The 16,553-nt window shown below is 37.7% G+C and overlaps 1 protein-coding gene across 1 annotated transcript in view; it reads right to left on the reverse strand.

Annotated features, from left to right (window-relative positions):
* The window catches only part of FOLH1B (folate hydrolase 1B), a 72,429-nt gene that overhangs the window by 9,495 nt on the left and 46,381 nt on the right, over positions 1–16,553 (reverse strand). The window contains exons 10-15 of the mRNA XM_018043532.1: positions 15,442–15,561; positions 11,284–11,366; positions 10,046–10,109; positions 6,902–6,969; positions 4,359–4,450; positions 1,880–1,970 (exon numbers count right to left, since the gene is read on the reverse strand). Coding sequence (XP_017899021.1) covers positions 1,880–1,970; positions 4,359–4,450; positions 6,902–6,969; positions 10,046–10,109; positions 11,284–11,366; positions 15,442–15,561 — 518 coding nt within the window. The remainder of the gene's footprint in view (positions 1–1,879; positions 1,971–4,358; positions 4,451–6,901; positions 6,970–10,045; positions 10,110–11,283; positions 11,367–15,441; positions 15,562–16,553) is intronic.

The raw sequence follows: 16,553 nt of genomic DNA on the forward strand, positions 1-16,553 counted from the left end.
TATTAACCCCAGAATTACTAACCTTTCTTGCTGCAGTTTTCTCATGAGAAAATGTAGATGATATTTACATCTACCCTCAATACCAACGCCAGCAGTGAGCGATTTTCTGTCTGGGCAGAATAACCAACCCAAGACAAAAGACTACAGATCCTCAGTATTAGCTGTCACCCACCGAAGCAACTAGAACAGGCACCCCCAGTCCCTCTCTTGTGAAGCTTCCCCTTCAACACACACCACCTCGCATATGAGCTCTCTCTTGTCTCACTCCCAAACAAGAGAGAGAGCCAAAGATGGCCAGGCATTTGAAGACACCTTTTAACTTGAAAGTTATAGATCCAGCCTGCAAACTAGAATAAAATCATCTCAGAGTAAGGAGGTACTACAGGGAATGGAGAAGGAAATGGCAACCCACTCCAGTGTTCTTGCCTGGAGAATCCCAGGGATGGGGGAGCCTGGTGGGCTGTTGTCTTTGGGGTTGCACAGAGTCGGACATGACTGAAGTGACTTAGCAGCAACAGGGAATGGAGGAAAACTTAATAAAAAATACTAATAATAAATGAATAGCATAGTTGAAGGAAACATTGCAGAATGTAAAAAAAGACACAGATAGGAATGCAAGAGAACAGATAAAGGCATTGGAAAAGAATCCCCTAGAGGCTAAACAAATTCATAAGAGTTGAGAAAGAGAAAAGAGGGAATAATCAAAGAAAAAACATTTCCTCCAACTACAATCCATAAGTTTCCAGGACGAAGGGTATAACTTGTGCCCAGTTCAGCATATTAAAATATGACATAATACACATTTGTTCACCAAGGGCAACACAATCATAAAGAGTAGATACTAAAATTTTCCTTTAAAAATAAAAAGCAAGAAACAACAGATCAGGGAGCAAATAACATCTCTCAACAGGCTGGGAGACAATAAAGCAATAAGATCAAAATTCTAAGGGTACAGAATTTGCAACAAAATTTTTCTTCCCAGTCAAATCATTGAAGAATTCTGTGTAGTGTAACAAGCATGCAAGGTATTTAGCTTTCGTTCACTCTTTTCAAGAAGTGCCTGAAAGATGTGATCCAAAAAAAGAGGTGAGTAAGTAAGAAAAAGGAAGTCATAAAATCTGGGAAACAGAAAATTCAAAGTATGAGTGAAATGAAGATGTTCTCAGCTTTCTTTTAAAATTTAGGCAAGAACTGTGCCACAGGCAGAAAGAATAACCAGAGAACCCAGAGAAGCAGAAGAGCCCCAACAGGGAAAATGAATTCTGCCAGATCACCTGATGAGTTTGAATATACTAGACGTTTGTAGATACATGGAGGAAAAAAAAAAAAAAGCCTTCTAATCAACAAATGAAGCACAAATATGATATTGAAAACAATGCCATGAAGGAAAGTATTTGGGGGTTGGGAGAGGATGTGACATAAGAGAACTGAATGCCTAGCTTCCCTAGAAAGAAGTAAATGGATAATAACTAAAACTGGAAAAGAAAGAAATAGCAGAAGTATATGAGTGAAGTGAGTGAGTGAAGTCCCTCAGTCCTGTCCGACTCTTTGTGACCCCATGGACTGTAGCCCACCAGGCTCCTCCATCCATGGAATTTTCTAGGCAAGAGTACTGGAGTGGGTTGCAATTTCCTTCTCCAAGGGATCTTCCTGACCCAGAGATCGAACCCAGGTCTCCCACACTGCAGGCAGACGCTTTACCTGTCTGAGTAGACAGACATCAGAAGAAACCAATTAAAAATGGGAAGAATTCTAAGTTGCTGAACAAAATCAGGGATGTAGCAAGCATGGTGCTTAAATCACTTTTTTTGATCCAGAATTATTTGTTTAGCTAAAATATATTCATAATTAATCCTGAAGAACTTATTAATAGACTTACCCAATCTTTAGTATACCTTGCTCTGCCTGAAGCAATTCCAAGTCTTTGGAAGAACACTTCAAAATCATTTCCAGATCCTAATTTGCTAATCCTTTTAGAAATAAAATACAGGATTATTTGAGTAACTTCTTCATTGACTATAGATCAAAATGAATTAAACTAAATTTCCACTCAATACTATAAATACAATTTTTAGATATATTGCCTTTAGAGAAGCAGCAAGAAAAAAAAGGGGAATGTCATTTATGATCACAAAATATCTATTTCCTGAAGACTATTTTGGGGAGGGGTTATCATTGTTCTTTTGAGTTTCTGGACCCAATTCCAACCTGTTTATGTGGGGAGGGGAGGGTTTCCCACACCAACAGCACACAATTCTCCAGGACACCAGCTGGGTGTTCTACAATTCAACTCAGTTCTGACACTGCCCACCTGGAGTCAGGTCTCAGACATGAAGGGCTTGCCACCACAGACTGTCCCACCCCCCCAACTCAGAATTGTGTGCTTCTGACCAACCACTACAGAGAGGAGGATCCCACAAACCCCTCCTTGGATTGGCTAGAGCAGCTCATAGAACCAAGAGAAGCATTTACTTACTAGATCACCAATTTATTGTGGAAGATTATAACTCAGAAACAGCCAGATACAAGAGATGCATAGGATGAGGTACAGGAAAAGGGTCAGAACTCCCAACCTTGTCTAGGCTCACCACTCTTCCAGCATCCCCACATGTTCACCAGCCAGGAAGCTCCCCAAACTCTATAGTTTTGAGGTTTTATGAAAATCTCAGTACATGGTCATGATCAGCTAAGTTATTGGACACCAATGACTGAGTCAACCTCAGGCTGCCTCCCTTCCAGGGAGGTTGAGGGCCAGATTGAAAGTTAGAACCCTCAAATCACTCGATTGGTTCTCCTGGCAACCAGTCCCCACTTTAGGTGTGGGTCTATGTTACCTCATTAATAAAACAAAAGATACGTTTGTCCCTCTTACCTCTTACAAAATTCCAGGGATTTTAGGAGCTCTTTAAGAGAATCAAGAATAATTCTATTTCACTATTAAAAATTCTTGAAGTTGGAAACTATTTTCCTTCACTGACTTATTTTATTATTTGTTGTACATGATACAGTTAAAAGAATCCAAAAATTTTCAGATAACTCAGATTTAAATCCTATCCTTAAAAATTTAAATTATTCATACCATTACCTTAATCTCAAACTACTGAGATATTTACTCCTCATCCCTTGCTTGTGAAGATATGGCTAAACCTGATATGATGTTTATATTCTTCTCAGAGTAACCAAAATATTGCATGATGTTCAGAAAAAAAGGAAATTTATTAAGCAGCAAGAGGACAGACTTAGGTACCATGTGCATAATCTATTCAAAAGAGAACCACATTTTGATGGCCTATAGATTTAATTTCAAAACACATACCAATATTTGTAAACAGACAGGGTAGGGGGTCCCCAGAAAAAGAGAACTAGTTTTGGCTTTCTTGACATAAGACAACTCACTGTTGATCTAAGCCATTTTGTGATAAAGCCCTGGCCACAGTGCTTATCCCTGAACAGGTCTCAGTAATAAATAATTTTAAGGCAACAAGAAAATTTAGGAACAAATGACCTGGGCAAGAGAAGTAACAACAGCAAAGATAATAAGCCTGTTGTAAAGACTTTCAGTTCAGTTACAATGGTAAATATTAGCCTAAAGAACATTTTTGAGCTGTTCTTCAGAACGTAAACCCCTATGTGTGCTCAACCACCAGATCAGCTGGGAATGATGATGTTAACCTTTTCTGAACTCAGTCAACTTAAGTTTGGACTTTTTCAAATTTTGTCCAAATTTTATTATGAATTATTCATGGGGTCACAAAGAGTCGGACATGACTGAGTGACTGAACTGAACTGAACTGATACTCTGCTGAAGCCCCTTCATGAATGTGCATGTACTCTTAGCTTAAAACATCTATGATTTTACTGTTCAGGGAAATACTGCTTTAGGAGAGATCCCCAGTGTTTTCCAGGTTACCATGATGGCTCAGCAAGAATCTGCCTGCAAGGCAGGAGACACAGGAGATGCAGATTTGATCCCTGGGTTGGGAATATCCCCTGGAGAAGGAAACAGCAACCCACTCTGATATTCTTGTCTGGGAAATCCCATGGACAAAAAAGCCTGGTGGGCTACACCCCTGCAGTGGGTCACAAAGAGTCATACAGGACTAACTAAGCACATCCAGTGTTTTCCAAACTTGCTGCAAGTAATTCATCCTTCCATCTCCAGGTCTTTGACTTGGTTGTGTCTTTTGGCTCTACACCCCTTGAGAGGCAAACCCAGTTTTCAGGTAACAATTTTATTTGTGAACCTAAGCATTGCTTAATCTTTATCAGAAGTTAGAGAATTTTAAACTTTTATTATTTATTAAGAGAAGCTATCCTTTATTTTTGACACAATTCCTTACAGAGTTCTGTCTGTTTACCTTGGCAAGTCACTGAATTCAGGGGAAGGACTTTTTTCATTCCAGCTCTCAAAAAGAGACTTGCCTTCAAAACCTTCATCAGGACTTCGGAGCTACAGGAGTTAAACAGGAAAAAAGAGAGTATACTTATAAATCAGATGTTTCAAAATCTAAATATCTATTAACCAGGGAATGAGTAGTTAAATCATATTAAGGAAAATATGAGAAATAATTCATACATTAGCAGTCATTAAGAATTACAGCACTGCCTTTCTGATGATATGGGAAAATGTTACTATACATAATACAACTATTATAATAAAAATACATGGAGTATATGGAAAGAAAGGGTACACTAAATTATTACCAAGCCATTAAATTCAGATAATGGTCATAATATAAGACTTTTTTCAATCTATTCTTCTGAATTAAAGGAGGCTACTTTCAATGATCCATTCCTTCTCTTCTTTAAAAAAAATGAAAAGGAACAAGCTGGTTAAGGGAAGATTTTTGTTTTAACATTGCTTTGTGCCAACAAGGTTGTCAAAGTCATTAAATAATACATAAGAAAATAAATGCACTAATATTTTACTTAGTTGAGTGTATATTGTATTTATGTTAAACACAGGGCTTTTAATGAATTTTTAGATTTTACAGATAAGAAAACTAAGGGAGTAAAATATGCCCTACTACTGAATGTGAGTTTCAGAGCATTAAATGTTATGCCAAAACATTTAGCACACTAAATTGCAATTAATATTCCACTATTATTGGTAATTGACTAGTATATGGTATAAAAAATTTCATTTTATATTTAATAAAAGTCCTATGATCTTTTTTTTAACAGATTCAACTCAAAAAAATTTATAGACTACTTATGCTGTGGAAGACTTTTTGTAGATGCTAGCAATACAAAGAATAATAATACACATTACATATCATCTACTAGTGGGAACTGTAAATAACAGTGTGGATTTCATGTGCTAGGCGCTATAACACAGGGATGTGCAATGGTCAATGGGAACACAATTAAATTTGCATAAGCATAGGTAAAATGTCAGTATGTAAAGCAACAAAATAACTTCACTCAAGCTTATAAATTTACCCAAAACTTTTTGCTACAAATGGCAGAAACATTCCATTTATTTTAGGAAATATGAATTTTTGCATCATGTAGAAATATATTACTAGATTGCTTAGTTTATTACTAAAATTTGAAATGCTGCAAATCATCTTCTCAAAATAAACAAAACATAATTTTTAAAAATCCAAAATAACCAAGTATCACATAATTTCGAACCTAACCTAGAAGTAGTGTTTTTGCCTTTGTCACAGAGAACCACCAATCCACCTGGTAAGTAAATATAACTGCCAAGCTTCCCTGGCATTGGCTTTAAATTCCATAAATGGTGGGAATTCTCTGAGATGCAATGTTTCAAATATTTAATTTTGTAACAACATCACAGGAATTGATTAAAAACTGCAGATCCTGAAGGAACTCTTAAGTAACATACAAATAGATTAGTGCCAAATTAAACTTTTCCACTCCTACTGGAGATGCCAATAAATTAAATTCCATGCTTGTTAAGCCAAAGCTTAACCATATGTTTGAAGTGAAGTGAAATGAAGTCGCTCAGTCGTGTCCGACTCTTTGCGACCCCATGGACTGCAGCCCACCAGGCTCCTCTGTCCATGGGATTTTCCAGGCAATAGTCCTGGAGTGGATTGCCATTTCCTTCTCCAAAATCCCTACTTGAGGGAAACAAATGTTTTTCTTAGTAAATACCTTGCAGTTGATAATTCTGTTAGCCCTCTGTTAAATAAGCAAGTTTTTTTTTTTAATCCTTTTTCTGTTCACAGGAGGTAAATAGCAGTAAAAACAAAAATCTGCCATGCAAAAGCTCCTTCATTATGACTAAATTTAGGACCAGAGGCTTTATGGGGCAGGAGAACTAAAATGAAGAGCTGCCTGCAGAAATTTCAGTCCTGCAGAAATTCAGACACCACCAGGTTCAGTATCTTGTGCTGCTGTCAGAAGGAATAAGGCAACTTCAGCTCAGTGGACTGAAAGCCACAGCAGGAAATCATGAACTGAGTACATTCAACCCATGTACTCCAGTCTCTGTCCCAGGACTCTGCATGCAGTGATTTACTTACTCTTTCTCAACAAGTTAGAAATATCAACTTTTCCTGAGTCCTGAATTAATTGGTATCATATTAAAGAGTAAAAATCAGTTTTAAACCTAAGAAGTTAAACCACAGGACTCAGTCATGGTGCAGGTACTGAACAAGCTGTATGACTTCAATGGCTAATGCTGTTTGAGCTCCGTTGTTTCATTTCAAATGGATACGGCATACTCAATACTCCCCAAAGACTGCCTCAGACTGATGTGGGGCAAAACAGGATAGCGTGCATCCACCATTTATAAGACATTTCTAGGAGTGGATCTTTGCTATGTGGAAAAAAAAAGTTATAAAACAACAGTTGTTCAACATAATAAACATAATAATGCCACCTCAGGAAAATATTTATAGAACTTAAAATTCCATGTAATTATTTTTACCTCCTTTGTTAGGTTATATACCAGGCTGTACATAAGTGGAGTACAATCAACTCTCAGAGTGTAGTTTCCTGAAAGACAAGAAGATTGTTTTCTTTTTTTTTTTTCTACATGCGTTCCCAAACATGAACCCCCCCTCCCACCTCCCTCCCCATAACATCTCTCTGGGTCATCCCCGTGCACCAGCCCCAAGCATGCTGTATTCTGCATCGGACATAGACTGGCGATTCGTTTCTTACATGATATTTTATTCTTCCATTCAAAGACCATTCCTAACTCCTTAGCCAGAATGACCCTTTTAAAATCTGACTGGGGACTTCCGTGGCAGTCCACTGGTTAGGACATTGCATTTCCACTGCAGGAGGCATGGGTCTGATCTCGACCAGAAACTAAGTTCCCACGAGCCCTGATGTACAGCCAAAAATAAATAAATAGAATTCAAATCTGACCAAAACTCTCCAATTCATCCCTGGATAAAATTCATCCTTATCTTGACCCTTGGTGCAACACATAACAATCTCTAATCACCTCTCACCTTTCCAAATCTTCACCTTCTACTCCGCTAAAGCAAATGTTCTATACAACAGAGATAATAAAAGTACTTCCCTCACAGGATTACTGTGTCAAATAAATGTTTATATTTAAAGCTTTACTTTAAAACACTTAAAGTAAGTGTTTATATTTAACAGCATTTGCCGTTGTTGGCACTTTGAGCTAAATTTTGTATGTGAATGTCAACACCCTAAACTGAGGATAGTAGTGTCTTTGAAGAGAGAGTTATTTCAGAATGGTTTCAGTAGAAATTTTTTCCTCATAAATTCTGCATCTTAACATTAGGAAGCCAATACATCATTTATTGTATTGTTTGAGAAAGGAACAGTTAATCAAATTTTAAATACAAAACAAAGTGAGATAAGCTGTGTTCCAATCACAGACTAACGGGGGTGTTATTTGCTTTTGATCCTAAAAAGGATGGGGAAAAAACAAAACAGCATTAATTCAGAGAATGACATGATCAGCAAAACCCACAGATTAAAAAAAAAATGCATTAAAATCTTAAAAAAAACAGCAATAGAACGTTATTCTACTTTTGAAGAATATATGTTTGGAAAACTCATTCTGTGTGACAACGTATTTCATCTTCATATGTGTTTAAACAAGGATGATAATAATCCAAGTTAACATTTCTGAACATCAACCCTGTGCAAGGAACAACTCTGGGAGTTTTGTAATTATTAACTTCTTCTACCCTTACAAGAACCTTTGAGATATGTGATCTAACTTAGTAACTTTATTGAGAGCTGAGAAAACTGAGACACAGAGAGCAACAACCTGAGGTCACAAAATTAAGAAGTAGAAGGGCCAGATATAAGCCCAACCCCTGAGCCACTAACTAAGGAAATTCAGAGGAAGGAGGGGAGGATGACGAAAATGCACTAACTAAATTAGGAGACTACGCAGCTCAGATACATGGACAAAGAGGAAAATGTAAATGCCAACGTGCCTCCATTATATGCAATGTCCCAACTGTTTTTGACATGGCAGACTTACTAATAAACTAAAGAAAATATTCTATAGTCCACCCTTCATTCATTTGTTGCACCCATGCAAATAACATTTATTTTTTGAGACATGCAGGGATGGAGATGTATGATCCCACCTGTTCCTGGTGGAAGAATATAGTCTAGAAAGGGAGGCAGTTTGTAAAACAAATAATTACTTAATAATGGCAGTGATGAGTATTGCAAAGATACCTTTACCTGGAAAAAATTGGCATTCCTAAGGAGACTTTAAGAATTAAACAGATGGTGGGTTGAACAGCAATCTGAGTATACAGAACAGCAGTCACAGTGGCTGATAAGTTGCATGTGGTCAAGGAACAGAAAGAAGGGCGGGGCTATGGTGTAATGTGATTCATACCAGCTTCCCTGGTAGCTCAGTCAGTAAAGAATCTGCCTGCAGTGCAGGAGTCCTGGGTTTGATCCCTGGGTTGGGAAGATCCCCTGATGAAGGAAACAGCAAACCACTCCAGCATTCTTGCCTGGAAAATCCCATGGACAGAGGAGCCTGCCAGGCTACAGTCCACGGGGTCGCAAGAGTCAGACACAACTCAGCAACTAAACCATCACCATGGTGCTGTGAGTGACAATGGATTGTTTGGGTTTCTTGGAAGTTGACCTAAGCTTGTCTCTTCATTTGAATCTCTGTTTATCAAAACAAACCCATTCAAAAGTCCTATCTTCAATGCTTATCTCATTTCTCTAGCCTTTCCTGAAGTTGCTATCATTCTGTCCTCTGAATTCCAAGATCAGTACCTTAATATCTTTCTGAGAGTACCTGCATATATCAGAATCCTAAACTGATTTATTTTATTATCTATACTAAATCTTGGGCTTCCCTGGTGACTCAGATGGTAAACAATCCTCCTGCAATGCAGGAGACTTGGGTTTGATCCCTGGGTTGCAAAGATCCCCTGCATGAGGGCATGACAAACCACTCCAGTATTCTTACCTGGAGAATTCCCATGAACAAAGGAGCCTGACAGGCTGCAGTCCCTGGAGTCGCAAAGAGTTTGACATGACTCAGAGACTAAGCACAGCACAGTACATACTAAATCTTAAACTCCTGAGTATTAGATTGTTCTTTATCAACCTCTAATTCATTTGAAATCTTGGAAAGTTCATTGTATAGAGAGGAGCTTAGTAAGTATTTGAATTGAAGAAAAAAATTTAGAAGGAAAAAACCTTGGTGAAAGATGAAATCTTGGAAGCCAGTATCTGTCCTCAAAATTTGTATGCATGATATGATAATGACAGGAGTTAAACATAATCATAGCTTTTTGATATCCCACTCTAAAATTATAGAAATCTCTAGTTCCATAAACAATTTATTCATTTAACAATCACTGAATTCCTACCATAGATACGGTATCTGCCAGATGAAACAAACAAATCAAAGGGTGCTGTTTCAATAGAGTCCAAATTAGCATCCTAGAGCTCACAGCTGCCGTGAGTGCAACGAACCAGCAGGAGGTTCCCTCACCACCTGTCACCGGATTTCTATTCCTCGGCAGTGCATGATTTATGAACTAAACTGCTGCTCCTACCAAGATCATATATATTTTCCTATGAAACTGATGATACTCACCTTCTATAGAAGAATCAGCATTGATATAGGCCACACCACGCTCCTGAAGGAGTCTGGAATTTTCCTATAATAAATAAATAAAGTAAATGAATAATTAAACATACAGCCGTAACTCCCTTCTTAAATGCACAGATACATTTACTGAATGGTGTGTGGATGAAGCTGGCTCAAGTTCACCCCAAGTTTGACATATAAGACTTTCCAGATTTTCAACGTTTGAAAGAATTTGGCAAGAAATAACGAGCAAAACATTTTTAAGACTAAAATTTGAGATGAAACTGTCCACATTCTTAACATGGTGAGCAGAAAAGTTGAGTTCTTAATCACACATAATCCTAGAAGCTAAGTTCTTCTGTGTTATGGTACCACCTACTGGTCAAAACTTTTAAAACTTTGTTTTCAAGTTTAAAATAATGCCAAAGAGTAACAAGATTTTTTTTTTGATAGAAGTGGATTCTGAACCTCGAAAACAAGCAATTTTCTGTGTCCTGACTATAAAAAATAAAGTGAAAAAAACATGAAACTAAGTGAAGAAAATATGAAAGAGGGAAATCAAGATATTTCGGCTCTTCTTGACACCAGCATAAATCTTCATTTACAGGAACACCATTTTTTTCTTCGTAAACTTCAAATAAAATATAAGTACACATGGCTTCTAATAATTTCAAGATAATAGGAGATAAGTAAATATTTATATCATGACTAGAAGTTAATGTAATAAATGTTATTTTTGCATATATCTACTTTACTAGCAATGCTCTATTACCCACAGCCAACAATGTATGCAGGTAAAATTACTTTGCAAGAAGCCTCATAAATATTCTGTGGTGAGATTTTCCATCTCACTCTTAGCATGATTTAAAGTAGGCCATTATGATATGAGGAAGACAGTACAACCTCAAGGAGTATTTAAATGTGAATAGCTTTAGCAGCTAACCTGAAAAAACTGACCTGATATCTTATTATGATGTACAGTTTCTAGTGGATTTATTTAGCTACCAGCACATCCTCAGAAAGCAAAAATTATTTCCACAATTGACATTAAGTGGCTTTAAAAGTTCAAGTACAATTTAGTTCTCATGTGACAAGAATTTTGAACATGAATATGTTGTTTCAGACTTTTGAAAAAAATGTTTGAATATTTTCTTGCTAGATTGACATTATTCTTACATTCTTGTGAAGTAAATATTATGTTTTATTATTATGAAAATGTATCTTACATCGAATTACCAACTAACCTCTGCCCACTCAGTAGAACCAAAAAGACCAAATTCTTCTGCATCCCAGCTCGCAAACAGAATTGTTCTTCGAGGCCTCCATCCTGAAATATATGTGCATACCTAAGATGATGACTTGCAGCCATGAAATTAAAAGATGCTTTCTCCTTGGAAGAAAAGTTATGACCATTCTAGATAGCATATTAAAAAGCAGAGACATTACTTTGCCAACAAAGTTCCGTCTAGTCAAAGCTATGGTTTCTCCAGTAGTCATGTATGGATGTGAGAGTTGGACCATAAGGAAAGCTGAGTGATGAAGAATTGATGCTTTTGAACTATAGTGTTGGAGAAGACTCTTGAGAGTCCCTTGGACTGCATGGAGATCCAACCAGTTCATCCTAAAAGAAATCAGTCCTGAATATTCATTGGAAGGACTGATGCTGAAGTTGAAGCTCCAATACTTTGGTCACCTGATGCAAAGAACTGACTCACTGGAAAAGACTCTGATGCTGGGAAAGATTGAAGATGGGAGGAGAAGGGTACAACAGAGGATGAGATGGTTGGATGGCATCACCGAATCAACGGGCATGAATGTGAGTAAACTCCAGGAGTTGGTGATGGACAGGGAAGCCTGGCATGCTACAGTCCAGGGGGTTGCAAAGAATTGGACACAACTGAGCAACTGAACTGAACTGATAAAAGCTGGGAAAATGCACAATATAGCCAAGACATCAGCATGCCCAACAGCATAACAACAGCAAAAATTCACTGGTTGCTTAGGAAGGGTGAATTATGGTAATAATTTTAATTTCCTTCCCAATGATTTTAAAGCTGATCTGTCAATACAAAGTAGAGCATTTGTACTGAAAAAGAGGGGGAATGCAGACATGGTAAAAATTCTATGAGATCCAAGGAACTCAAACAGGGGCTCTGTGACAACCTAGAGGGATGGGATGGGATGAGAGGTGGGAGGGAGGCTTAAGAGGGAGGAGACATATGTATACAAATGGCTGATTCATGTTGGTGTATGGCAGAAACCAAAGCAATATTGTGATTATCCTTCAATTACAAATAAATAAATTTAAATAAATAATTTTAAACAAATATTCTATGAGTTCATAAAACATTCTAATAGGTTTACAATGACAGGCTAAGAACAGGAAGCCATCTGCGGTCTGCAGCTGCCTAGAGTGAAAGAAAGTGCTAGATGTAGACTATGCTCTTATAGCCAACAGAACTGAGAGAAAATCCTTTACAACTCTTCCGAGCTGCACTGGCGCCACACAAACAATTGTTCAGTGTCAGTTGGTTGTGTGACTTCACTCGATTCTCTGCCAGAATTAGTCAACAGGAGCTCCGTTTGCAACAACAGTGTCTGCTGCTGCTGAAAAGTACATCATTCAGTAGCAAGGTCATATGGCTTGGAGTTAAAAACACTGACCTTGGAGTTTAAAAGATCTTAATTCAAGCCCTGGTTCTTTCACTTACTAGCAGTATGACCAAGGGAATGTTACTCAAACTTGCTAAATCCCTGTTTCATCACCTGTATACCAAGAAGAGCAGAGCAAAGATAAAGATACTTTTTGACTGTTGGGAGGATGAAATGGCATAACAGTTATAAAGATAGCACTAAACAAGTGTTCTAAACAGTGCAAGTTGCCATTGTTTCAGTACATATTTCATTCGTGCTTATTAAGACTGAATATCCCTCTGGCTATTGAGTCAAGTGCTTCATGTTTGTTAAGAGTATTAATAGTTATTATCAAATCCCCCAATAATTATTATTCTTCATCACTGCAGTCTGTAGGCATACTCCGAAACTGTCATAGTCATGTTTTATATTTACCACAGGGATCCTTCTTCCAAAATAATGAAACATTTCATAATAATATTAAAAACTATGTAAATTCTAGTTTCCATAATTCTGTTTTCTTAAAGAATAAGAAAACTATGGTAAAAAGAATAGAGCACCCTTAGATTTGATTTCAAAGAGAGATGTCACGGTTTTTTGGACTGGGAGCCAGAAATCTGAATTTCAGTCCCAGACTCTGTTGCACACCCACTACACAACCTTGGGTGAATTACTAAATCCTAAACACTTCAGCAGAAAGTGAAGAGGAACTAAGAAGCCTCTTGTTGAAAGTGAAAGAAGAGAGTTAAAAAGTTGGGCTAAAGCTCAACATTCAGAAAACTTAAGATCATGGCATCTGGTCCCATCACTTCATGGCAAATAGATGGGGAAACAGTGTCAGAGTTTATTTTTTGGTGCTCCAAAATCACTGCAGATGGTGACTGCAGCCACAAAATTAAAAGATGCTTACTCCTTGCAAGGAAAGTTATGACCAACCTAGATAGCATATTCAAAAGCAGAGACATTACTTTGCCAACAAAGGTCCGTCTAGTCAAGGCTATGGTTTTTCCAGTGGTCATGTATGGATGTGACAGTTGGACTGTGAAGAAAGCTGAGCACCAAAGAATTGATGCTTTTGAACTGTGGTGTTGGAGAAGACTCTTGAGAGTCCCCTGGACTGCAAGGAGATCCAACCTGTCCATTCTAAAGGAGACCATCCTGGGTGTTCTTTGGAAGGACTGATGCTGAAGCTGAAACTCCAATACTTTGGCCACGTCATGCAAAGAGTTGACTCACTGGAAAAGACCCTGATGTCAGGAAGGACTGGGGACAGGAGAAGGGGATGACAGAGGATGAGATGGCTAGATGGCATCACCGGCTCGATGGACATGAGTTTGGGTAAACTCCGTGAGTTGGTGATGGACAGGGAGGCCTGGCATGCTGCAATTCATGGGGTCGCAAAGAGTTGGACACAACTGAGCAACTGAACCGAAATGAACTGAACTGAACTGAAACACTCAGTTAATTTATTTTTGCTTTTTGTTTGTTTTTGGCCACACTTCACTGCATGTGGTATCTTTCCAACCAGGGTTCGAATCTGTGTCCCCTGCACTGGAAGCATGGAGTCTTAATCACTAGACCACCAGGGAAGTCCATCAGTTAACATATTTGTAAATTGAAATGAGAAATAACTAGGTAAACATCTCCCTGGTGCTATGTGTTCAAAACAGACAGCACACATAATAACATTGATTCTCTGAGAAAATAGGTACCATGCAAACATAACATATTTTTACTAAACGTAACATATTTTCACTACTTTCACTGTTGCTAAAAAAAAGAAAAATTGTGGATCACATTCAGTCCAGACACCTTGTCTGCAGGAGCAGTAAACACAGACCTTCTGTTCTCAGTGTGAAATGTTCATTTTAACAAACAACCATTTGAACTAAATTTTATTTTGGTTTCATAAAAAGGTTCTAAAATGACTGAAGTAATGGTCAGTCTGATAGTATAGTATAATCTGAAAGTCTGCGAGAGAAACCAAAGCTGGAGTGTGAGAATGCAGATATAAAACTTTTGACAGTATCCTATTAAGCAAGAAGACCAGCATTTACCTGAATAAGCTTTCATCTCCTCAGTCACTTAGTGCCCTTGACCTGAGGCCTGAGGCTGGAAGAGCCCAAGGAACTCCTGTTCACATTTCTCAGACCAGGACACAATGGCTTATAATCTAATTCTGGTGGCTATTCTCCAGTGAAGAAACTCATTTCCATCTTCTTTATTGCCAAAAGAAACCATGAACAGTATAATTCCTTTATTTCAGGTTATAATTTAATGTCTAAACATAAGTAATGTGAATATTACATATAAAGGAATTATTACAAATAAATATATAAAAGAACAAACAATATTATTAACCAACATAAGGTGGCACAGCTGGTAAAGAATCCATCTCTAATGGAGGAGATGCAGGTTTGATCCCTGGGTTGGAATGATCCTCTGGAGGAGGATGTAGCGACCCACTCCAGTATTCTTGCCTGGAGAATCCCATGGAAAGAGGAGCCTGGTGGGCTACAGTCCGTGGGGTTGCAAAGAGTCAGACACAACTGAGCAACTGAACACAAGTAATATAGCTGCTAACTACCGAAAGCTACTCTCTGCTCCTAACCACTATTACATATTGTATGCTACTACTATGATTTAATTTGCATGCAGCCTCTCTGCTGTTTCACACAAACCACTGAGGTGGTAATTTTACACTCACTTTACTGAAGACCAAACTGAGATTCAGAAAAAATGGTCTTTTTACTTTTTGCTTATATTACCTTCTTTTTTCAGCTTTCCAAAACTCCGGACAATTTCATGAACGACAGCTGCTCCACTCTGAGGGTCAATGCCACCAAACACCCAGGAGTCACGGTGACCTCCAAGAATGACATATCTGTCTAGAAAGCATCATTGCAAAATTACTTTCCATTCCAGGTCAAGAACAGAGCAAACAGCAAATGACTCAATAGCATCCAAACACGAGGCACTAAGGACTCAAGATAGCAACATTCCTAAAGACTTACATAAATATATCACTATTCTGAATGTGATGTATGAAGAAAATATACATGCGATAAGCAAATGTAAATACTTCAATGAATTATAGTAATTATAACTATATAAGTAATGATAAGTGAATATAAAAGTATCCTTTTCCACCTCTTTATATAATTCTCTGTTACTCCTCTTTTATCAATTTACACTGCTTCCAGTATTTTCAGAGTAAAAGAATACAGTGGCCATGTAATGAGTTCTCCATGTTCTACTCTTTCTACTTAGTTTTTACGGTACAGCTCAGAGATTCTACCTCTCTATAATCTGCTCCCATTTCTACAGGGGGAGGAAATCACACCACTACCCTGCTTTCAGGGCAGTCTCTTCATGTTGATAAAGCATTTACCACACTTCAATGTAGGGGGCTCCTTGTCCCTGGTCTGGGTCTTTTATAAAAATCCCTCCATCCCCAAAGCCTAGCACAGAGCTGGCACAAAACATGTACTCAGTGAGGTTCAATAAATAGTTGCATATCACTTAGTGCTCACTGGAAGGCATATCAATATCTTTATCCCTGAAAGAAAATACTGGCTGCTTGTATGAGAGATATGCAGTTTAATTCTATTTTGGTTACAAATTTATAGGTCCTAAGGAATCAAAACATAATAAAGTAAGATTATTTTCAAATGTATCACTGAGCAGGTCATCTGAAATCATATGGAAATCACATGTCTATGTATTTTACCAATTTCAGTGCAAAAAAAAAAAAAATAAAGCCATGTACAGGATTCATTAACTTGAAGTTATCTTAACTGCATAAGAGTATTATTTATCATTATTATGAAGGTATTTCTCCATGCAAAATATCCATTAAAGAAATCTGGAGTTCTTTAAA

Source organism: Capra hircus, chromosome 29 (genome assembly GCF_001704415.2).
Source record: "Capra hircus breed San Clemente chromosome 29, ASM170441v1, whole genome shotgun sequence".
In the NCBI taxonomy this organism is placed as follows: Eukaryota; Metazoa; Chordata; class Mammalia; order Artiodactyla; family Bovidae; genus Capra; species Capra hircus.